Below are 16,616 nucleotides of genomic sequence, written 5' to 3'. Positions count from 1 at the left end.
CAAGGACATTGGACTTGTGACTGACGGAAACTTCGTAACATGAGGCATCTATATACAAAGTATGAAGCATCCAGGTCTTCCACCTTCTACAATATAAAGCTTTTAAGAAGTAAGCTAACGCCGCCGCCGCCGCCGCCGCCGGATCACTATCCCTATGTCGAGCTTTCTGCGACAAAAGTCGCAGGCTCGACAAAAACTCTTGTCTTGCAAAACAAATCTTTCTACTTTGACTTTTTTCGTGCCTGTTAATGGACGAAACCATATTGGATTTATTCCGGACATTCCCGTTTTAATGGTTTTACACTAGTAATTTTTGGGGCCCTTTATAGCTTGCTGTTCGGTGTGAGCCAAGGCTTCGTGTTGAAGTCCGTACTTTGACCTATAATGGTTTACTTTTATAAATTTTGACTTGGAAGGAGAGTTGTCTCATTGGCACTCATACCACATCTTCTTATATCTATATTAGACATTCTAAGTAAATACAATCTGTATAAATTCCTGATTACCTATATTAGTGATGGCAACTTTCCTGATAAGCTGCAATGGAAACGTATTGTTGTGAATGCAGTTGAATCAAAACATGATAAAGACTGGCTGATTTGCATTAAGTCGGACAATGACTTCAAGAGATTCAAATATATTCATAAATCTGTATCTGCGGCTCATGTGTGGAAATTCCATTCGGACAGCTCCGAAATTCGCACTACACTGTTTATCGAAAACGTATATCTACCGCTCCAAACCACGTTTCCAAATCTTGTGAAATTTGCGACCGTCTGTTCACTGAAGTTTTCGTTCATGCATGCTTTGGCTGTACGTGTACATCAAATATGTACAGCACTTGGCTGGACTTAATAATAGAAAACTTTTCTCTCGATCTCTTTGTTGAACTAAATAAAGGCAACAGTAGTATACCGGTGTTAAAAAGTCAAAAGTCGATTGAGAGAAAACAAATCCGGGTTACAAACTAAAACCGAGGGAAACAGATCAACTTTAAGAGGAAAACAAAGGAACAACAGGAACACTGAAGTGCAACAAAAACATGTGAACTAAGTGAGTGTAATGATGGATCATTATTTACAATTTGTCTAGGAAAATCCCTTCAACTGTGCTCAGTGACTCCGACTTAGATTCATTCAAGCGACTTTGCTACATCCATGTAAAAAAATCTGCATCCGAATGCAACCGTCAATTGCACAATATAGTATAATGTTAGCACATGTAATATCGACAGCTCGCGATATAAACGTTTTTACTGTTGTACTGTATATAAACATTTTCATTTATATGTAAATATTACGTATTTTTCATTACTTTATCATTTTTATCTTCTGTTATTAATGTATTAATTTATTGTTCATGATGATATAATGCATGTAATCTCTATGAAGAGGAAATAAAGATGTGAATGAATGAATGAATGAAATCATACGATTTATTCCATTAAACAAGTCATTTTTTGAAGAGAAATGCCGACATAAGTTTTATGCACGGCTACTAAAGGTAAAATTATTGTTTACCTTATAAAAAAAAACTTTTTCAGTCTCATTATAAATCTGTACACTTATTATCAATTATGTCAAGTCTTGTTTATTATTAGTACTAATCATCCAGTGGATTCACAAAACTTAATTTTTATAGTTCATTTTTACTAACCCGCTTAGTTTTCAAGTTTAGAGTTTGTGTCATTCAATTCCCAGAAAGGATTAACTTTACAATTCAATTTGAACAATTTTGGTGTTTTTTGTAGGATCTCAGATAATTATACTTTCTTAGTAAAATAACTTAACAAATAAAACAAAATAAGTGTAGTTCAAAGAGAAATGAAAAAAAAATGCTGATTTACCTTTCACCGGTATTGTATCTTTATAGACAACAATCCATACAGTATTATAAATGTTCCAACGCCTAGTGTAGTGAGAAAGATTGCAAAACGTAGAAACTTTGCCATGCGATTTCGCTTCTGAGTCGGTTCCACATCTGTAAATCGTTTGATATGAAAATGTTCGTTGTCATTATAAAATAAATTTGCCATTGTATTTTCCTCCAATGTTTCATACGCTTTTCTGTGTAAAACATTCTGGATAACTGCTATTGTGTTCTGCACGTTCGGTTTCTTCAAAATTCTCTCTGGTATGTTTTGTGACATCTTTAATTCTTCCAATATGTTGAGAGCAGTTTTGGAGCTCTGAGTGCACGCTATCTCGGGTATTTTTAATAATACAATCAAACAACTGAGACTTTGAGCTTTTTCAACGCCGTGTAAATTAAGAGCATAGTTATGGGCAAAATATGTATTCCATGTTCGCAGAATATCGCCTATTATATTGTCGTTGATAATGCTATATAATAGTCTTAAATTTCTAAAAAGTGACATTAAAGCTCCTACGTCTTCCAATAACCCTTGTCGACCATAAGATAAGTTTTGAACGAAGACTTTGGAAGCTTCTTCATAAGAATAGGGAAAATCCATTGTGTCTATCTTTTTCCCATTTTATGTTATCCCAATGTTTTCTGTATCGATTCAGCTGGTGGAGTTCTTTCTTCCAAGCTTGACAAGTACTGCACCACTGTGAAAATCTATCTCCATACTTCCTACTACAGTTGTCATGACATCGACCCACTGAACACTTTTTATATATGTTTTGATGTAAACTTTGAAGGTTTTCCTGAACGAAGTCTTGTAATCCGTCAACTGTTAATTTCAAAGCAACAGCAACTGACTTAAAATTGTCAAAATGTTCACTATTAATTTGATTCATTATGTGGCCTATGATTTTCTAGAATGTGAAAAAAAATACCCAAGTTACAACAGCCAACAAAGTTAAATGTATATATAAACGTGTTGATATCAGTATGAAATGACCTACAATTAAATCTTTATCATTTTTATAAACATTATTCAATCATTGATAGTAAAGGGGTTCAGAAGTACACGAGCATACCCGTGAAGGGGACACGAGAACAGTGATAACAGTTGTGTCTCCTTTGCTTTTTTGTGTTTTTATTTGCATGTAATTAATTTATATCACGAATTGATACATACTATTATTTTCTTTTCATCATAAATAGTTGTTACTGAATGTGTACCTCCCGGAGAAACTTCAGTTTGTCGTTTCTTCATTTTAGCGGTGAAAAATGAATCACGTTGACACTTCTAATTTTCAATAACTATGGAAAGAAACGTCAGCATTGTCATGCATTGTTTGTCTTAAATAACTGAAAATCAGGAAGATAAATAAAGGTGTCGTTCTTCGTTCTAAGATTTCAAAAACTTGCAGTTTTGGTTTTTAGATTGGTACCATCAAGAATGAAAAACGAAAACACTTTTTTTATTGTTTTTTTTTAAGACGAAAAACGAAATGATGCAAACATACACAAACCTTTCATAATACCCTTTCATTAATTATCGCATTTAACTAGTACTAGTACTTTATTGATAAAAAAAGTTGTTCTAAGTATGAAAGGGATGAAAATTTTAACTTTTGACAAAGAAAATATCATTATCTGAAGATAAAAAACGCAAAAAGGCAAACATTTGAAATAGCCAAAAAGAGAAAACACGAAAATGTGAAAACTCAAATAGCAAAAAGGCAAAAGGCGAGGTTTTGACATTTTTACTTATTATGTCTGTTTGTTTTGTTCAGACATCGTTGTCAATATAATGGAATTTCATGCAACTGTCATACAAGTGATAGGTTTAGCTTACAAAACCAGGTTTAATCTACCATCTTCTACATAAGAAAATGCCTGTACCAAGTCATGAATATGACATTTGTAATCCATTCGTTTGATGTGTTTGTGTTTTTGATTTTGCCAGCTGATTACGGAGTTTCCGTTTTGAATTTTCCTCGGAGTTCGGTATTTTTGTTATTTAACTTTTTGAAAAAGATAAAACGCTAAACAAAACAATTTCGGGCCTTTTCCTTTACTCTCCAGTCTTCACTTCTTCGCCGTTCGTGTACTATTTGCATCAGGCCACCATATTTATTCAAATTAATCCCTCTGTTATACAACTGTTTGAAATACTACAAATAACTGGACCAGTTGAATATGCATTTACTATTGACAGATTTTTATATTCATAACATATCAAATTGTTGTCTGTACCACAATAATCAGAACCAGCATTTTGATATCCCATACATTCATCTGTATGCAGACTTTCCTGAAATCGAAATGATTAATCTCGCATTTTGTCCATTTTCCAAAAATCTCAATAATAAATGTACGTAATAATTTCTGAATTTCAGTAACTATTGATGTATTATTATTGGATGACGTAGTAGTTGTTAGCAATGGGAGTAGCTATTGATTAGAGATCCAAAATAAATTTCATAATTAACGTATGGCATGAGTAACTTTTCAAAATTGCTGACATTCTTAAAGACAAGTTAAGTTCTTTATTTGCATCCCTATCATTGGTATCACTTTCCTGTGAGAATTATTTTGAGTATCAGATATTTCTCATAACTTTAACATAAATACAAAATATATATAGAACAATGGCATTTTTGTTAATGATACTGACTTTATCAGCAAGAATACCAAGCGAGCCTATTAGGGTGAGCTGATTTTCGAGATGATGAAGTCAGTTTCAAAAAATGATTCTTTTTGTCGGCAATTTCTCTTAACTGTTTACTTTTTGGATGAGAATATGAATAAAATGGAATAGTTAGTAAAACTACTTTTATGCGTACACAAAGTTGGGATAGTTGTTCGGTTGTATAAATGAAGTCGCGTGCATTTCATTGATAAATTAACCCAGATGGAGCACGTGACGTTCCTGCACTAACACATGACGTCATTGCCTAATACTTTCGAGTATCAAGTCCTGTCCATAGTCTTAAAAATATAAACCAGTAAGATCAAAGGCAAAATGTACAAATTGCCGATTTATAAAGTCTGAGTAGCAGTTGCAAGCTCGTGAATACCGAATTAATTAGGAAACGTACATCCCATATGCAGGTGAAGTTGGTATGTTGCTGCTAAGGTGGGGAAATTTATAATTTCAAAATTAAACTCGTCTCTTTTATCATAGATTCTATTACTGAGATGATCGCTAATGTCAAATTCGAAGTAGAAGTCTAAAAATAAGGCGGAGGAAGTCGTGTTTGTTGTTTTCTTTAATTTCTAGTTCGTTCTGCAGGATATATATATTACAGGAATTCAATAAGAAAAGTTTGGATTGTTAATGGAAAGATTATTAGCAATATATCTGAATGTGAAATTAAATGATCTAGCTTCTTTGATCTTCTTATATTTGACAAGCGTCTGATAGAACTCCGACTCATTTGAAAATAAGAAGAGGTCGTCAAGGAGAGGCGCACAGTTCGTTCCCATAGGACTGCCGACAATTTGTTTAAAAAGTCGACCTCAAAATTCAACAAATAATTTGTCAATAAAAACCCCACCATACTGATCACTTGTTCCTCGGTATAGCCTGTTTTACCTATTGGTTCGCTATTAACAAAGTATGTCGTATCCCAAAGTAGTAAATTCATCGTATATGCTACTATATATTTAAAAGCATTGTGGATTTTTTTCTTTTAGACAATTTTTCAATTTAGCATAGGCAAGGGTGCTGTAGAGGATTGAAAAATGTAAGGTTTTGATATGAATAATTTTAGAGAAAGATCGAGATTTAAAATTATCCAGAAATTCTTTAGAATCCACATATGGTTAATAACACTACAGTTTCACGGTATTTCTGAAGTCCTTGTTTCACTATGGACAGAATGTTTGTCCATTTAATGGTCAATTCCTTTGTCGAACATGCAGATGAGCCGGCAATGTACTGTTGTTTGTACGGAATCTTGTGAAGCTTAGGTATCCAATACAAACAAGGTAGTTCCTCATATTTGACGTTCACTGTAATGTTTATTGAAGTCGCGAAGGACTTACGATTCGCAAATATCTTATCCTTGTCAAATGATATGTTTTTGTATGTGGAATTATCAGAGTGCTCATTTATTTCTTATTCTTTTAAAAGACACTCGAAGTAGTACGATTTACATACACAAACAATGTTATTTGAAGCTTTGTCCGCAGGAACAATAATATTTATCATGAAGAGATGATATACATTTCTATGTATGTTGCATTGTCGTTTGGTTTTGTTGCACTTCAGTGTTTCTGTTGTTTCATTGTTTTCCTCTTATAGTTGATGTGTTTCCCTCGGTTTTAGTTTGTAGCCCGCATTTTTTTTCTTTCAATCGATTTGTGACTTTTGCACAGCGGTATACTACTGTTGCCTTTATTTATGAAAAAGACTATCGGGACCCCAATTTTATTTTCAATAGTACCCGATTCATCCAATCTATCATATGGAAACCGCGATACATATAGAATAATGGCTTTTTTGTTTTTGGAACTGACTTTATCAGCAAGAACATCAAGCGAGCCCGCTAGCACAACTTATTTGAGAAAGCGCCAGTTCGTCGCTGAAAATTGAAGGGTAATTTAAAAATGTTTTCATATGTGAGAGAAAGGGAAGTATGTGAATACAACGCACATGAACGCGCAGAGAATATAATAAGGAATCTAATGAAGTATGATTTATCGTCCATTACAATGTTTTATATTTGGGATGCGCTTTCACATCCGTTGTCCTAATAATAGTAATCCGACGTAAGAGCAATTTGAGGTTTAATTGGTTCGAGTACATACAATTGGTAAATTAACTTACAGAAAATATACACAGAGTTTCTATTTACAATTCATTCTTGAAAATGTAAAAAAAAAAGACATAAAAGATATATCGAAGACAAACACTTAGACTACTTTATTTGGATCTCAACCACCCCTGTCAATAACAATCTGTGGATGAACGAAAGTAACATTAAAGAACATACATTATATATAAGCAATCACAGAAGGAAATAAATTAATTCTGTAATGACGATATAATAGATAACATAAACATAATCAAAACGAAACGAAAATAACTAATAATATACTCTATTCAAAGTATGCTGACTTACCTAGGCTTATTGTAAATCGATGAACCCTGAAAATGAGGTCAAGTTCCTACGGACATGAACTCTTTATCGTACCTATATGCAAATAAAGTTGATATATTTCGCGTTGTATTTGAGAAACTAATAAATAGATAACGTTGATCAATGAACAAAGAAAGTACTCAAGATCAGGTTAACTTAGACAGTTTCGTCTATTAACAACGGGTGGCAAAGCGTTTTCACTTATATGTGTTTAAACTCACATGGTTCAAATATCAAAATTTATAATACTTACTGGTATTCGAATATTTAAGAGTGTAATCAATATTATTTCACAAATAGTAAAAATTTCAGTTTTAGTTAAATAAAGGCAACAGAAGTATACCGGTGTTCGAAAGTCATAAATCGATTGAAGTTAGTTAAAAGCCATATGAAACGAGATTCTTGAAATTTTAATGTTATCGAAATCATTGAACCAATGCATGCATATATACTTAACTAAGTCTTGTATGCACGTTTTTTATATTTATTACGAATCTATAAAGTATTATCGACAAATAATATTTCATTTAGTGATTGTTGATCGCAAGCTAATTAACTTTCGAGTTTGTTGCCGAAGTTTACCGGATCTTGACTTGATAAACAATAAACACAGAGCATGTGGAAAACGTGACAAATACGTGAATTGAAAGAGCCATGACATTTTATTTTATATTTTCCATGCGTTCCCATTTCTTAATTAAAATTTTCCTTGTTAAAGAATTTGTTGTATAAGATTTGTTCTTTCAGAATCTGTTATTACCATTTACCTACAAGAGCACGTTTGTTTACATTCTTTCAGTACGGTTTTCCCATCGCACTAACGCTGGTTGGCGAAGTTATAACAATATGTCTCGTAAATAAGGTCACTGCATACGGGATAATATCAGCGAATCTGGGAGGTCAATAATTCAATATCGGTACATTTATGGAGATTTTAGTAATATAAAGGATTTTCTTTTTTAAAAAAGGTTCACTTTCACTTGTTTTACAGTAAAAATTAGCCATTCCAGTATTTTAAACATAATCGACTTTTTTTTAAATTTGAAATTTCATATGACTTTAAGGGTGTCCTTCGTTTTCCTTTTTTTATGATTACTCAAAATATTTTAAAATTGCACTTTATGCCATCCTTATGCATTTAAAAGTTGGCTGAAAGTATGCCCAAATGTTGTTAAAAGTTTGAAGCACACTATTGAATCGTTAATGCTGTGATTTTTTAAAAGAATGAAGGATTTTTTTTCAAAATGGCTCTGGAGTGAAATAAATTCCGCAGAAATTGTCCTTTGCCCCTAATTATATTATATTACATCAAATTTGAATTGATCCACCCTGTAAATAATCTTATGTTTTTATTCTCTTTCCTGTTTTGATTTCAATGTTCATACACGTTCTGTTAATCGATTGAAGGTTATTCAATTTTCGGAAATATTCAAATTTGTATTTAGAGAATGTCTGTGAATCGTTTGTAAATTGAAATTTGGTTTGTTCCAACCACAGTCGATGAATTTCAGATCGCATCTTTAATTTTCTAAAATGTTGGTTATATTTTCCAAAAACATTAAATAATAAATTGGAAACATTGGAGAATGTATCTTCGCCATCTGTATTCGGTTTCTTCTTCACCGATGAAAGTATTTGGAAATAATAAAAGTCTTTATCATCATCTCCAAACAACATAATTTTTTTCATCATATAGTATCCTTTATCGTGGAAAAATTTAAGACGACAATGATTCACTCTGTATGATAAAAGTACATTCTGCAATTTAGTTTTATGTACAGAAGTAAGATGGTCCATCGCAGGTAGTTTTGTCTCATCATTCCTTAGAGAGGTAAAGTGACGTAAAAAAGAATGTGTGTAATTTTTGTACATATTCGAATGATGAATATGTACATGAGAATTTTTAACACTACATTTTAAAACTTGGTTTCGTATTATTCCAGTATATCTGTATCTATATCTCAGGAGACAAGTCCAATCATACTTGTCCGGAGACATGTAATTATCTATCATATTAAAAAGTAAAATATTTTCTGAGCTTTCCGTGGGTCTTTTGATATGAAGTTTCAATTTTCTCATCCAATTGACAATTTTTGTTTGATTATAGATATGTGCAATATACATAGGTGTTACACCAAATTGATCCTCACAGCGCAAATAATCCAACCCAAACATTTCTCTTGCTGTTTTCAAAAACGTCAAATACCCTTTAGCCGCAGCAATATGTATTAATCCAAGATCCTTGTTCTTTGAGTCACACAATTGACTTCTAATGAGTTGTATTTTAATATCATTTGTGTGCAAGAGATTTGTTGCCGTCTCATCAAAATTTATAAGACGACTGCTATCGTAAACAACATCTTCACTTCCTATTGATGATACATACTGAATGTTATGAAAGCGTGAACCAAATGTATAGTAAGTCGGTATAATACCGTTGTCAGTGTATGGTGAATTTAAAAAGAATATTTCCAGAGCTGTTTTGTTGTCTTTAGATGGTTGCCAACGGTTCATTCCTTGATTAATGAGATAGTGTATCGTCGGCAAATGTGCACCCATGATAGATCTGTGAAGTAAGTTGTAGCCTCGGTCATCGAAGCATTCATCCAAAAATTTGACAGAGTATTTTTCAAAAATAGGATCCAAAAAAGAGAGAGAATGAAATGTCCATTGAATGTTCCTGTCGTTATGAACTATTTCATGAAGAGCACTTTTATTTCCGTCACAACGCAGTGCGTTCTTTGAGTTCAATAGTAATTCGATGATATATGGCGAATTACATTTTGATAATAAAAACGGTATTTCAAAAGACCTCTCTAGAATATCTCTAACTTCCTGCTCAGCGTATACTATCATAATAAGAATTGGATAGATTCTTGACTTATTTATTGCTATCTTAAGTAGTTCATCTATATTAATCTCAGAAAAGTTTTCTTTTGCATCAAAATACTGAAACACGGTGAATATAAAATATTCTTGCGGGGAAAGAAGAACGGAGTAGTTTGCTTTACAGTCAACATAGAAAACATCAGTCCAGCTGCAGTTGTTAGGAATTCTGACCGCTTCAAAAGACTTTTGCCTTGGTAAAGCATCAAATGCTACTTCCAAAGCGGTTCGATTATTTTGATTGCGTTGATTTAATAACAGATATAGTTTTCTGTCGAAGGTTTTCAAATCCTTAGTAAGGAAAAAAACCCAGTAATTTCCTGCTTTCGCGGCGTAATGAAGAAAATTATTTTTTCGTTTATCATTATGCAGAAAATTGTGATCAAACTTTACAGCTAACCGAAACAAAGAAATGACGAAATAATCTTTACCAATTCTATCAATTTTAATCGAATCATTAGAGCTGATTGATTTATTGAAACCGTACTGTAGAATAGAATGTCCCTCATTATCTACTACATCAGGTATAGGTGGCAAATTAATCGTTTTCATTTTCTCAAAATATTGATGAAGTATAAATGAGTGACAATTTGCAGCCGAATGAAACGGAGTAGATCCATTTATTGATCTGGAAGATAAATTAAGTCGAAGTCTGTTTTCAAATATGAAGAAATTTACAAATTTGTAACTTCCATGACAAAAGGCGTAATGAAGAGGAGTACAACCTTCTTTATCACGTGATTCCCAATTTTTGTGGCCTTTCTGAAAAACGTAGTCAATTAGCTGTATATTATCATATATAGCTAGTAAATGTTCCACACCTGCATTATCTGGACATTTCATTGATTTTAAATGAACTTTTTCGAAAGCTGTGAGTTTTGATTGATTATAAAAAATGCCTTTACATTTATGAGATAAATCTGATATTTCATATAAAAATTTGAATATTTCGTTTCGATTATATTTGACTGCCGTGAACAGAGGAATAGACCCATCGTAAGTACTACAATTGACTGTTCTTGCACTATATGTTCCCAAAATTTTAACTATTTCGATATGGCCATTTTTGACAGCAGCATTTAATGGTGTATCACAAGTTATCAATCTCAAGTTCTCAAAATCTTCTACAACTGGCAATTTTTCTCCTTTACTAAATGTTAGATTGTAAGCTATCTGAACCAAATTATTCCCATCTTCTAATTCCTCACTTGATAGTAATGTTGGTCTCCAGGAAATGTCCATATTACACGGAAGACAATTTTCATCAACATAATCAAGCAATAGAATTACAACTTTCGTGTGTCCGTTTTTAGATGCTAAGTATAGCGAATGTGAATCTGCAAGAGAACTGTTGATGTTGAGAAAAACCTGTAACACATGAACATGTCCAAATTCAGCAGCCAGGTGAAATGCATTCATTTTCATAGAATTAAGCTCATAGATTAATGTCCTATTTCTGTGAGATAGTTCGTTCACTATTTTGATATACCCGCGCTGTGCTGCGATGTGCAACATATTATAACCACAAAATAATTTATACTTACACATAGTTCTATCGTCTTCAAATATGATAGATGGTTGGTCAGAACTCAGATATTGAAACGTTATATCTGATCCATGGTCGAGTAGAGCCAACAAAGACTTTTCGTTTCCGTATTGAGAAGCAGTAAATGCAGCTACAGACAATATATTCTTAATCCAGATATTTTGGGCAGCGATATTTTTATCAGTTTGCTGAGGTTCATTTGAAATTGTCAATTTAATAAACAGTGTAAGTGTTTCGTAACAATTCATTTGCTCTGCTCCTAGATTCAAATGTGTGGTGAAATTTGATATACGGTTCTGTCTTTTCAGTTCTCTTACATATTGAAACAATATATTCTCATACTCTGAGACTCGGGACATAGCTACATGATGTACAACATCCATCAAATTATCCGTCATTGACACATTCAATGAATTCAGTAAATATTCTGCAAAACGTTTATGACCATTTTGTAAATCTACATAGAAATTTGAATATTTTCTTGAAGAATCCGTTAGGAAATCACTTATTGACTTGTGCTGAAATGACATATAACCATTTGATATTTTGATGAAGTGACGAAGCTCGTTACGTAAACTGCGAGAAGTCTTTCTTTTAATATCTTGCGATTTGAGACCAGCAACCTCTAAAAGTTTGTTTTCTTCAATTGGGTTTTGCAAGGTACATAAAACTTCAAATACACTGATAAATTCTTCGAACAGATCTCCTTTTTCACCAAACACTCGCTCAAAATTTAGCATGTATATTTTTTCAAGACTTTCTGGAATATAGTTACAGTCATCCGTATTCAAATCTTTACAATGCTGGAGATAAAGTTTAACGTGGAGAAAATTTTTGCCTGAAATGTCGGTAAGTTTATTTGTTTCTTCATTTGTCAACTGTTTCTCTTTTTCAAGATATAAACGTATGTCTTGCAGATTGTTTTGTGCATGTGCCTGTAGATCAATATGCTCAAGGTCTTTGAATTTAACAACCAATCTTTCTATATTTCGAATAGTAATAAGGAACTTAAAATTTTTTGGAAAGATAGAAATTTTCTTAGACAATAAATAAACTAAATCAGTTCCTCCTGAAGTTTCGCATTCATCAATTGCGTCTATAATGATTAGATGCTTCCGATCGTCATTCACATGTTTCAACTTATTCAGAACAGAATATTCTAAACAAGCTACTGGATCTATTGTACATTTGCCATACAGAAAATCTAATGCCATATCATCAGATAGAATTGTATTACCAATCTCTGGCATCTCTCTTACGATTGCACCTGCTAAATTACGGAAAAAAACTTCAGGTTGTGTAGTTAAAAAAAGGTCATACCGACACATGTGATAAACAAGTACTTGCTGTCTTAATGAATACCAGATAGACCTTGGAGCTGCACAAACGATATTTGACACAATGGTTGACTTTCCAAACCCCATGTCTGCTGACAATAGTATGCCTTTCCTTTCATGATTGTTGTGTGCATGTATCTTATGGAGAATCCAGGATCTCTCAATTATGCTTTCGTTGTTTATTTCCTCTACGTACATATCAAAATCTAAATCACTTTTCCAATGTTCGTCAAATCGTACGCTTAGACAACCTGTAATTTAAAATGAATTTAGACCTGTAAGAAAAACCCTGCAGCTATATCTTGATACAAAATTTGCTGAAATCATATACAGTTCAACAGAAGCTATGACTTAAACGTAAGTCATTCATTCACATGCTACTATGACGAATTGTTCTCAATATTTTTGTGTAATGCATGATATCAATGATAATTATGTCTGTGTGCAACTTTCAGAAGACAATAAGGCATACACAGTAGGAAATATGTTTTTTCTGTTTCAAAGTTCATAAAAATCGTGATAATTTTTCTTCAGTTTTTATGCTAAAAGACAAATGAGCGACTTAGTTCCTTGAAACGTCTTTTTATTAATGTATACCTAATCAATTTTCTGATTTTCAATCAAAGTTGTTTTGAATACCATTTAAGTTTTTAATAAACTTCAATATAAAAATAAGGAGGTGTGGTATAATTGACGATGAGACAACTATCCAAGAATTCAAATTAAGTTGATGTAATTAATTATAGGCAACAGTACGGCTTTCAACAATGAGAAAATCCCATACCGTATAGTCGGCTATAAAAGGCCCCGACATGAAAAATATGAAACAATTCAAATGAGAAAACGAACAGCCTGGTTTATAATAAAACAATATAAGAAAAAAAACATGACAGCCATCAACCAACAACAACTACTGGACTACAGGCTCATGACTTGGGACAGAATGTGGCGGGTTAAACATGTTTGTGATCGCTCAAATCTCCCCCCTAACCTGGGACAGTGGTGTAACAGCACAAAAATATGAAAAAAAAAACAGTTAACAAATTTTAACTCATCACATCAATACAAAGCAGATGAACTTCCAAAAAATCCACAGACCGGACGTGGCAGGGTATTTAACCATCCCTAATCCATAACAACAAAAAGACAAAAAGTACAGGTTGCAGTCTTGTAATTAATTGACTGCCCCATAGGCTTACATGTAAAACAACTGATCATAGTCATAGAAATTTTTCTAAAATAAAATGCTACATCGTAATTTTTTATGTACATATCATGTATGTAGTTATGTTAAATTTTGATTTTACGGGGAGGGGGGTGGGGGGGGCCTCGTGCCACAGAGAATAAAAAGTTTTGAATCCCTGAAGTCAAAGCGGATTTTTATCTACTTTCTGCCTGCTGTTTTTACTAGGCCGCACCACTTCCAGTAAACATGATATCCTTCCATTTCCAGGTTTGGAAAGGAAATTATTAACAACACAACTTCTAGGATATCCACGTGCTTAAATAAACGTATTTGTAATGCCTCTACAGCCAGATTGTTTAACAAAAATGCACGTGAATATCCACAAATTTTCCCGTGCAATGCCAAAAAGTGACTTACCTGTTTAAGATTAACTTCACAAAATACTGTAAGGTCAACAGTGAACGGGAAAGCTTTTTCGCTCTCCTTTTCCTGTGACAATACCTGAAAAACTCAAAACCTTATATATGTGGTAACTTGAACCCAACCTAAGTGTGGGATTGAATATGTGGGACAGACGGGACGAGAGTATTACAAAAAAAATCAAGAACACCTTTACCGCTTTCGTGGACCTAAAAAAATTCAAAAGTTTGATATATCAACATTTACATAAGCATAATCACAATCTAAAATTTATAAAATTCCAACCACTTGAAACCGTTCAGAAACAACCAGGAGAATCACACAAGCAATTTAAAAAATCTCGTGAAGTTCGCGAATTATTTTGGATAAAAAGACTTCAAACAGCTTATCCTCTCGGTCTTAATGACAAAATATTAGGACAGGGGAACATAACTAAAACTTCAATCGATGTCATTGATATTGTCGATAAACGACTTAGAAATAAAAGGTCTCATGGCAAACGCAAAAACCGTAATCAACGTATTAAACATCGTATAAATTATACACTTGCTGATCTGTTATCTATAATAACAAATAATGGCAGACATCAAGTATTATGCAAACTGGGTCAAATGCCAATAAGTAAATTATATGCTATTTTTCTGAAGTGTGATAAAATTTCTTTTTTTAGCCCAATGTATGAATACACCCGTATTATTACAGCCTTTTGTCATCATAGGCTATTTCCTAGTATCGATAAACCTGAAAATCATAAACGGCATTTTCTTAAATTAAAATATATAAATAGAGGTATTGATTTTATTAACTCATCTAGTATATTCAATGCAAGGTTGGGCGGTAAAAACCGCCCCTGGTAGTTACCGGCGGTATTAACCGGTATTTACCGCCCCGGACAATACTCCTCAAGTGGTCAATACTGGCAAATACTGGTCGATTGAAATTTTCTTGGTGGTTTTTACTATTTATTGTAGTAAAAACTTGATATACAAAGTAAGATATATTTAAACATTTATCTTTTGGCATGTTTCAGCTGAAAAAATGAATGAATTTGATATGTTTTATTCATTTTCAACACTTATACCTACTAATTTAGTCCTTACAAGTCCATATTTTAGATTAATAAAAATTGACATATTAGTTATTACAACATTTTTCAAGATATTTTTTTTTTAAATGCATAATTTTTACAGGTAAATGAAGTTACAGGTGTCTTATTACCTATCACCTGGCATTGCTAGGTGTGAAAAATTAATTACTAAAACAACAGCCCCCAATAAATGATGACAAAATATGGGTTGAAAGTAATAAATTGGATATTTGAAGACTCACCTAAACGATAAAATATTTCCTGTCTATTAACTGTGAAACAAAAATCATCTTCATGCAGGAAATGGAAAGTATGATGGACCTTACTTTTACATGTCTTAAGGCTTCTGTAATTTATGGTTTAAACCAAAAAATATATAATGTAAAATAGATTTTACCTTTACCTATCAATTTTTACCTTTACCTAATCAATTTTTACTTACACATAGTACAACCACCTTGACCTAAAGCACCTAACTGAAACCTAAAAGAGCCCATTTGGAACTTCTATACACTATAAGACAACAACAAAACCAGTGCAAAATGAAATGATTCCAATATTTTGTACAAATAAATCATTGTAAATCAAAATTGTTTATTAAGAATTTACAATAAAAATAGAAATAAGACCACTTAAAATGGCTTTAACACTTTCATTATTTCATTACTAAAGATAATTGACCAGGTAGAGAGTGGTTTTTATAGTAATGTCCACTCAAAATTTCAATCAACCAGTATTTGCCAGTATTTCCCGGTATTTACCGGTTTTTACCGCCGGCATGGTCAATACTAGTATTGACCACTTTTTTGCCAACCTTGATTCAATGACTCTACCATCCAAAGCCAAATACCTCCATATTTTGATAATATAGAACCACCTATTATTTCGTATTCTTACAAAAAAAACCAGCAGAAGTTTGATTTTTAATTATACGTCAGTTACATCAGACGTCAATATAGAAAATAATGTTCCTTCCACTTGAGACTGTGAAACATCTAGTTTTAGATATGTTCCCTATGGTCATGTCCTTACAAGAGACCTCAAACATCGTCGAAGACCGTGAGGTCATAATTTTTCTTAAGAAAGGACCGAAATATCGTCCGCCATCTAAAATAGATTGGAAACAGTGTCGTCAGGTCATTAAAGACGCTAT

At 32.7% G+C, this 16,616-nt stretch overlaps 1 protein-coding gene across 1 annotated transcript; it reads right to left on the bottom strand.

The window, feature by feature from the left end:
• Window positions 1-471: 471 nt before the first annotated feature.
• Window positions 472-12,968, bottom strand: LOC127702888 (uncharacterized). The gene is made up of 6 exons (XM_052207193.1): window positions 12,489-12,968; window positions 11,726-12,236; window positions 11,432-11,563; window positions 10,895-11,203; window positions 8,895-9,850; window positions 472-537 (listed from the first exon to the last, which is right to left on the bottom strand). Exons 1-6 carry the CDS (start codon window positions 12,966-12,968, stop codon window positions 472-474), a joined length of 2,454 nt encoding a protein of 817 aa, XP_052063153.1.
• Window positions 12,969-16,616: the final 3,648 nt, after the last annotated feature.

This window comes from Mytilus californianus, unplaced genomic scaffold, assembly GCF_021869535.1.
Source record: "Mytilus californianus isolate M0D057914Y unplaced genomic scaffold, xbMytCali1.0.p SCAF_5, whole genome shotgun sequence".
Taxonomy (NCBI): domain Eukaryota; kingdom Metazoa; phylum Mollusca; class Bivalvia; order Mytilida; family Mytilidae; genus Mytilus; species Mytilus californianus.
The sequence above is the reverse complement of the archived record's forward strand: the minus strand, read 5'-3'. Positions and strand labels throughout refer to the sequence as shown.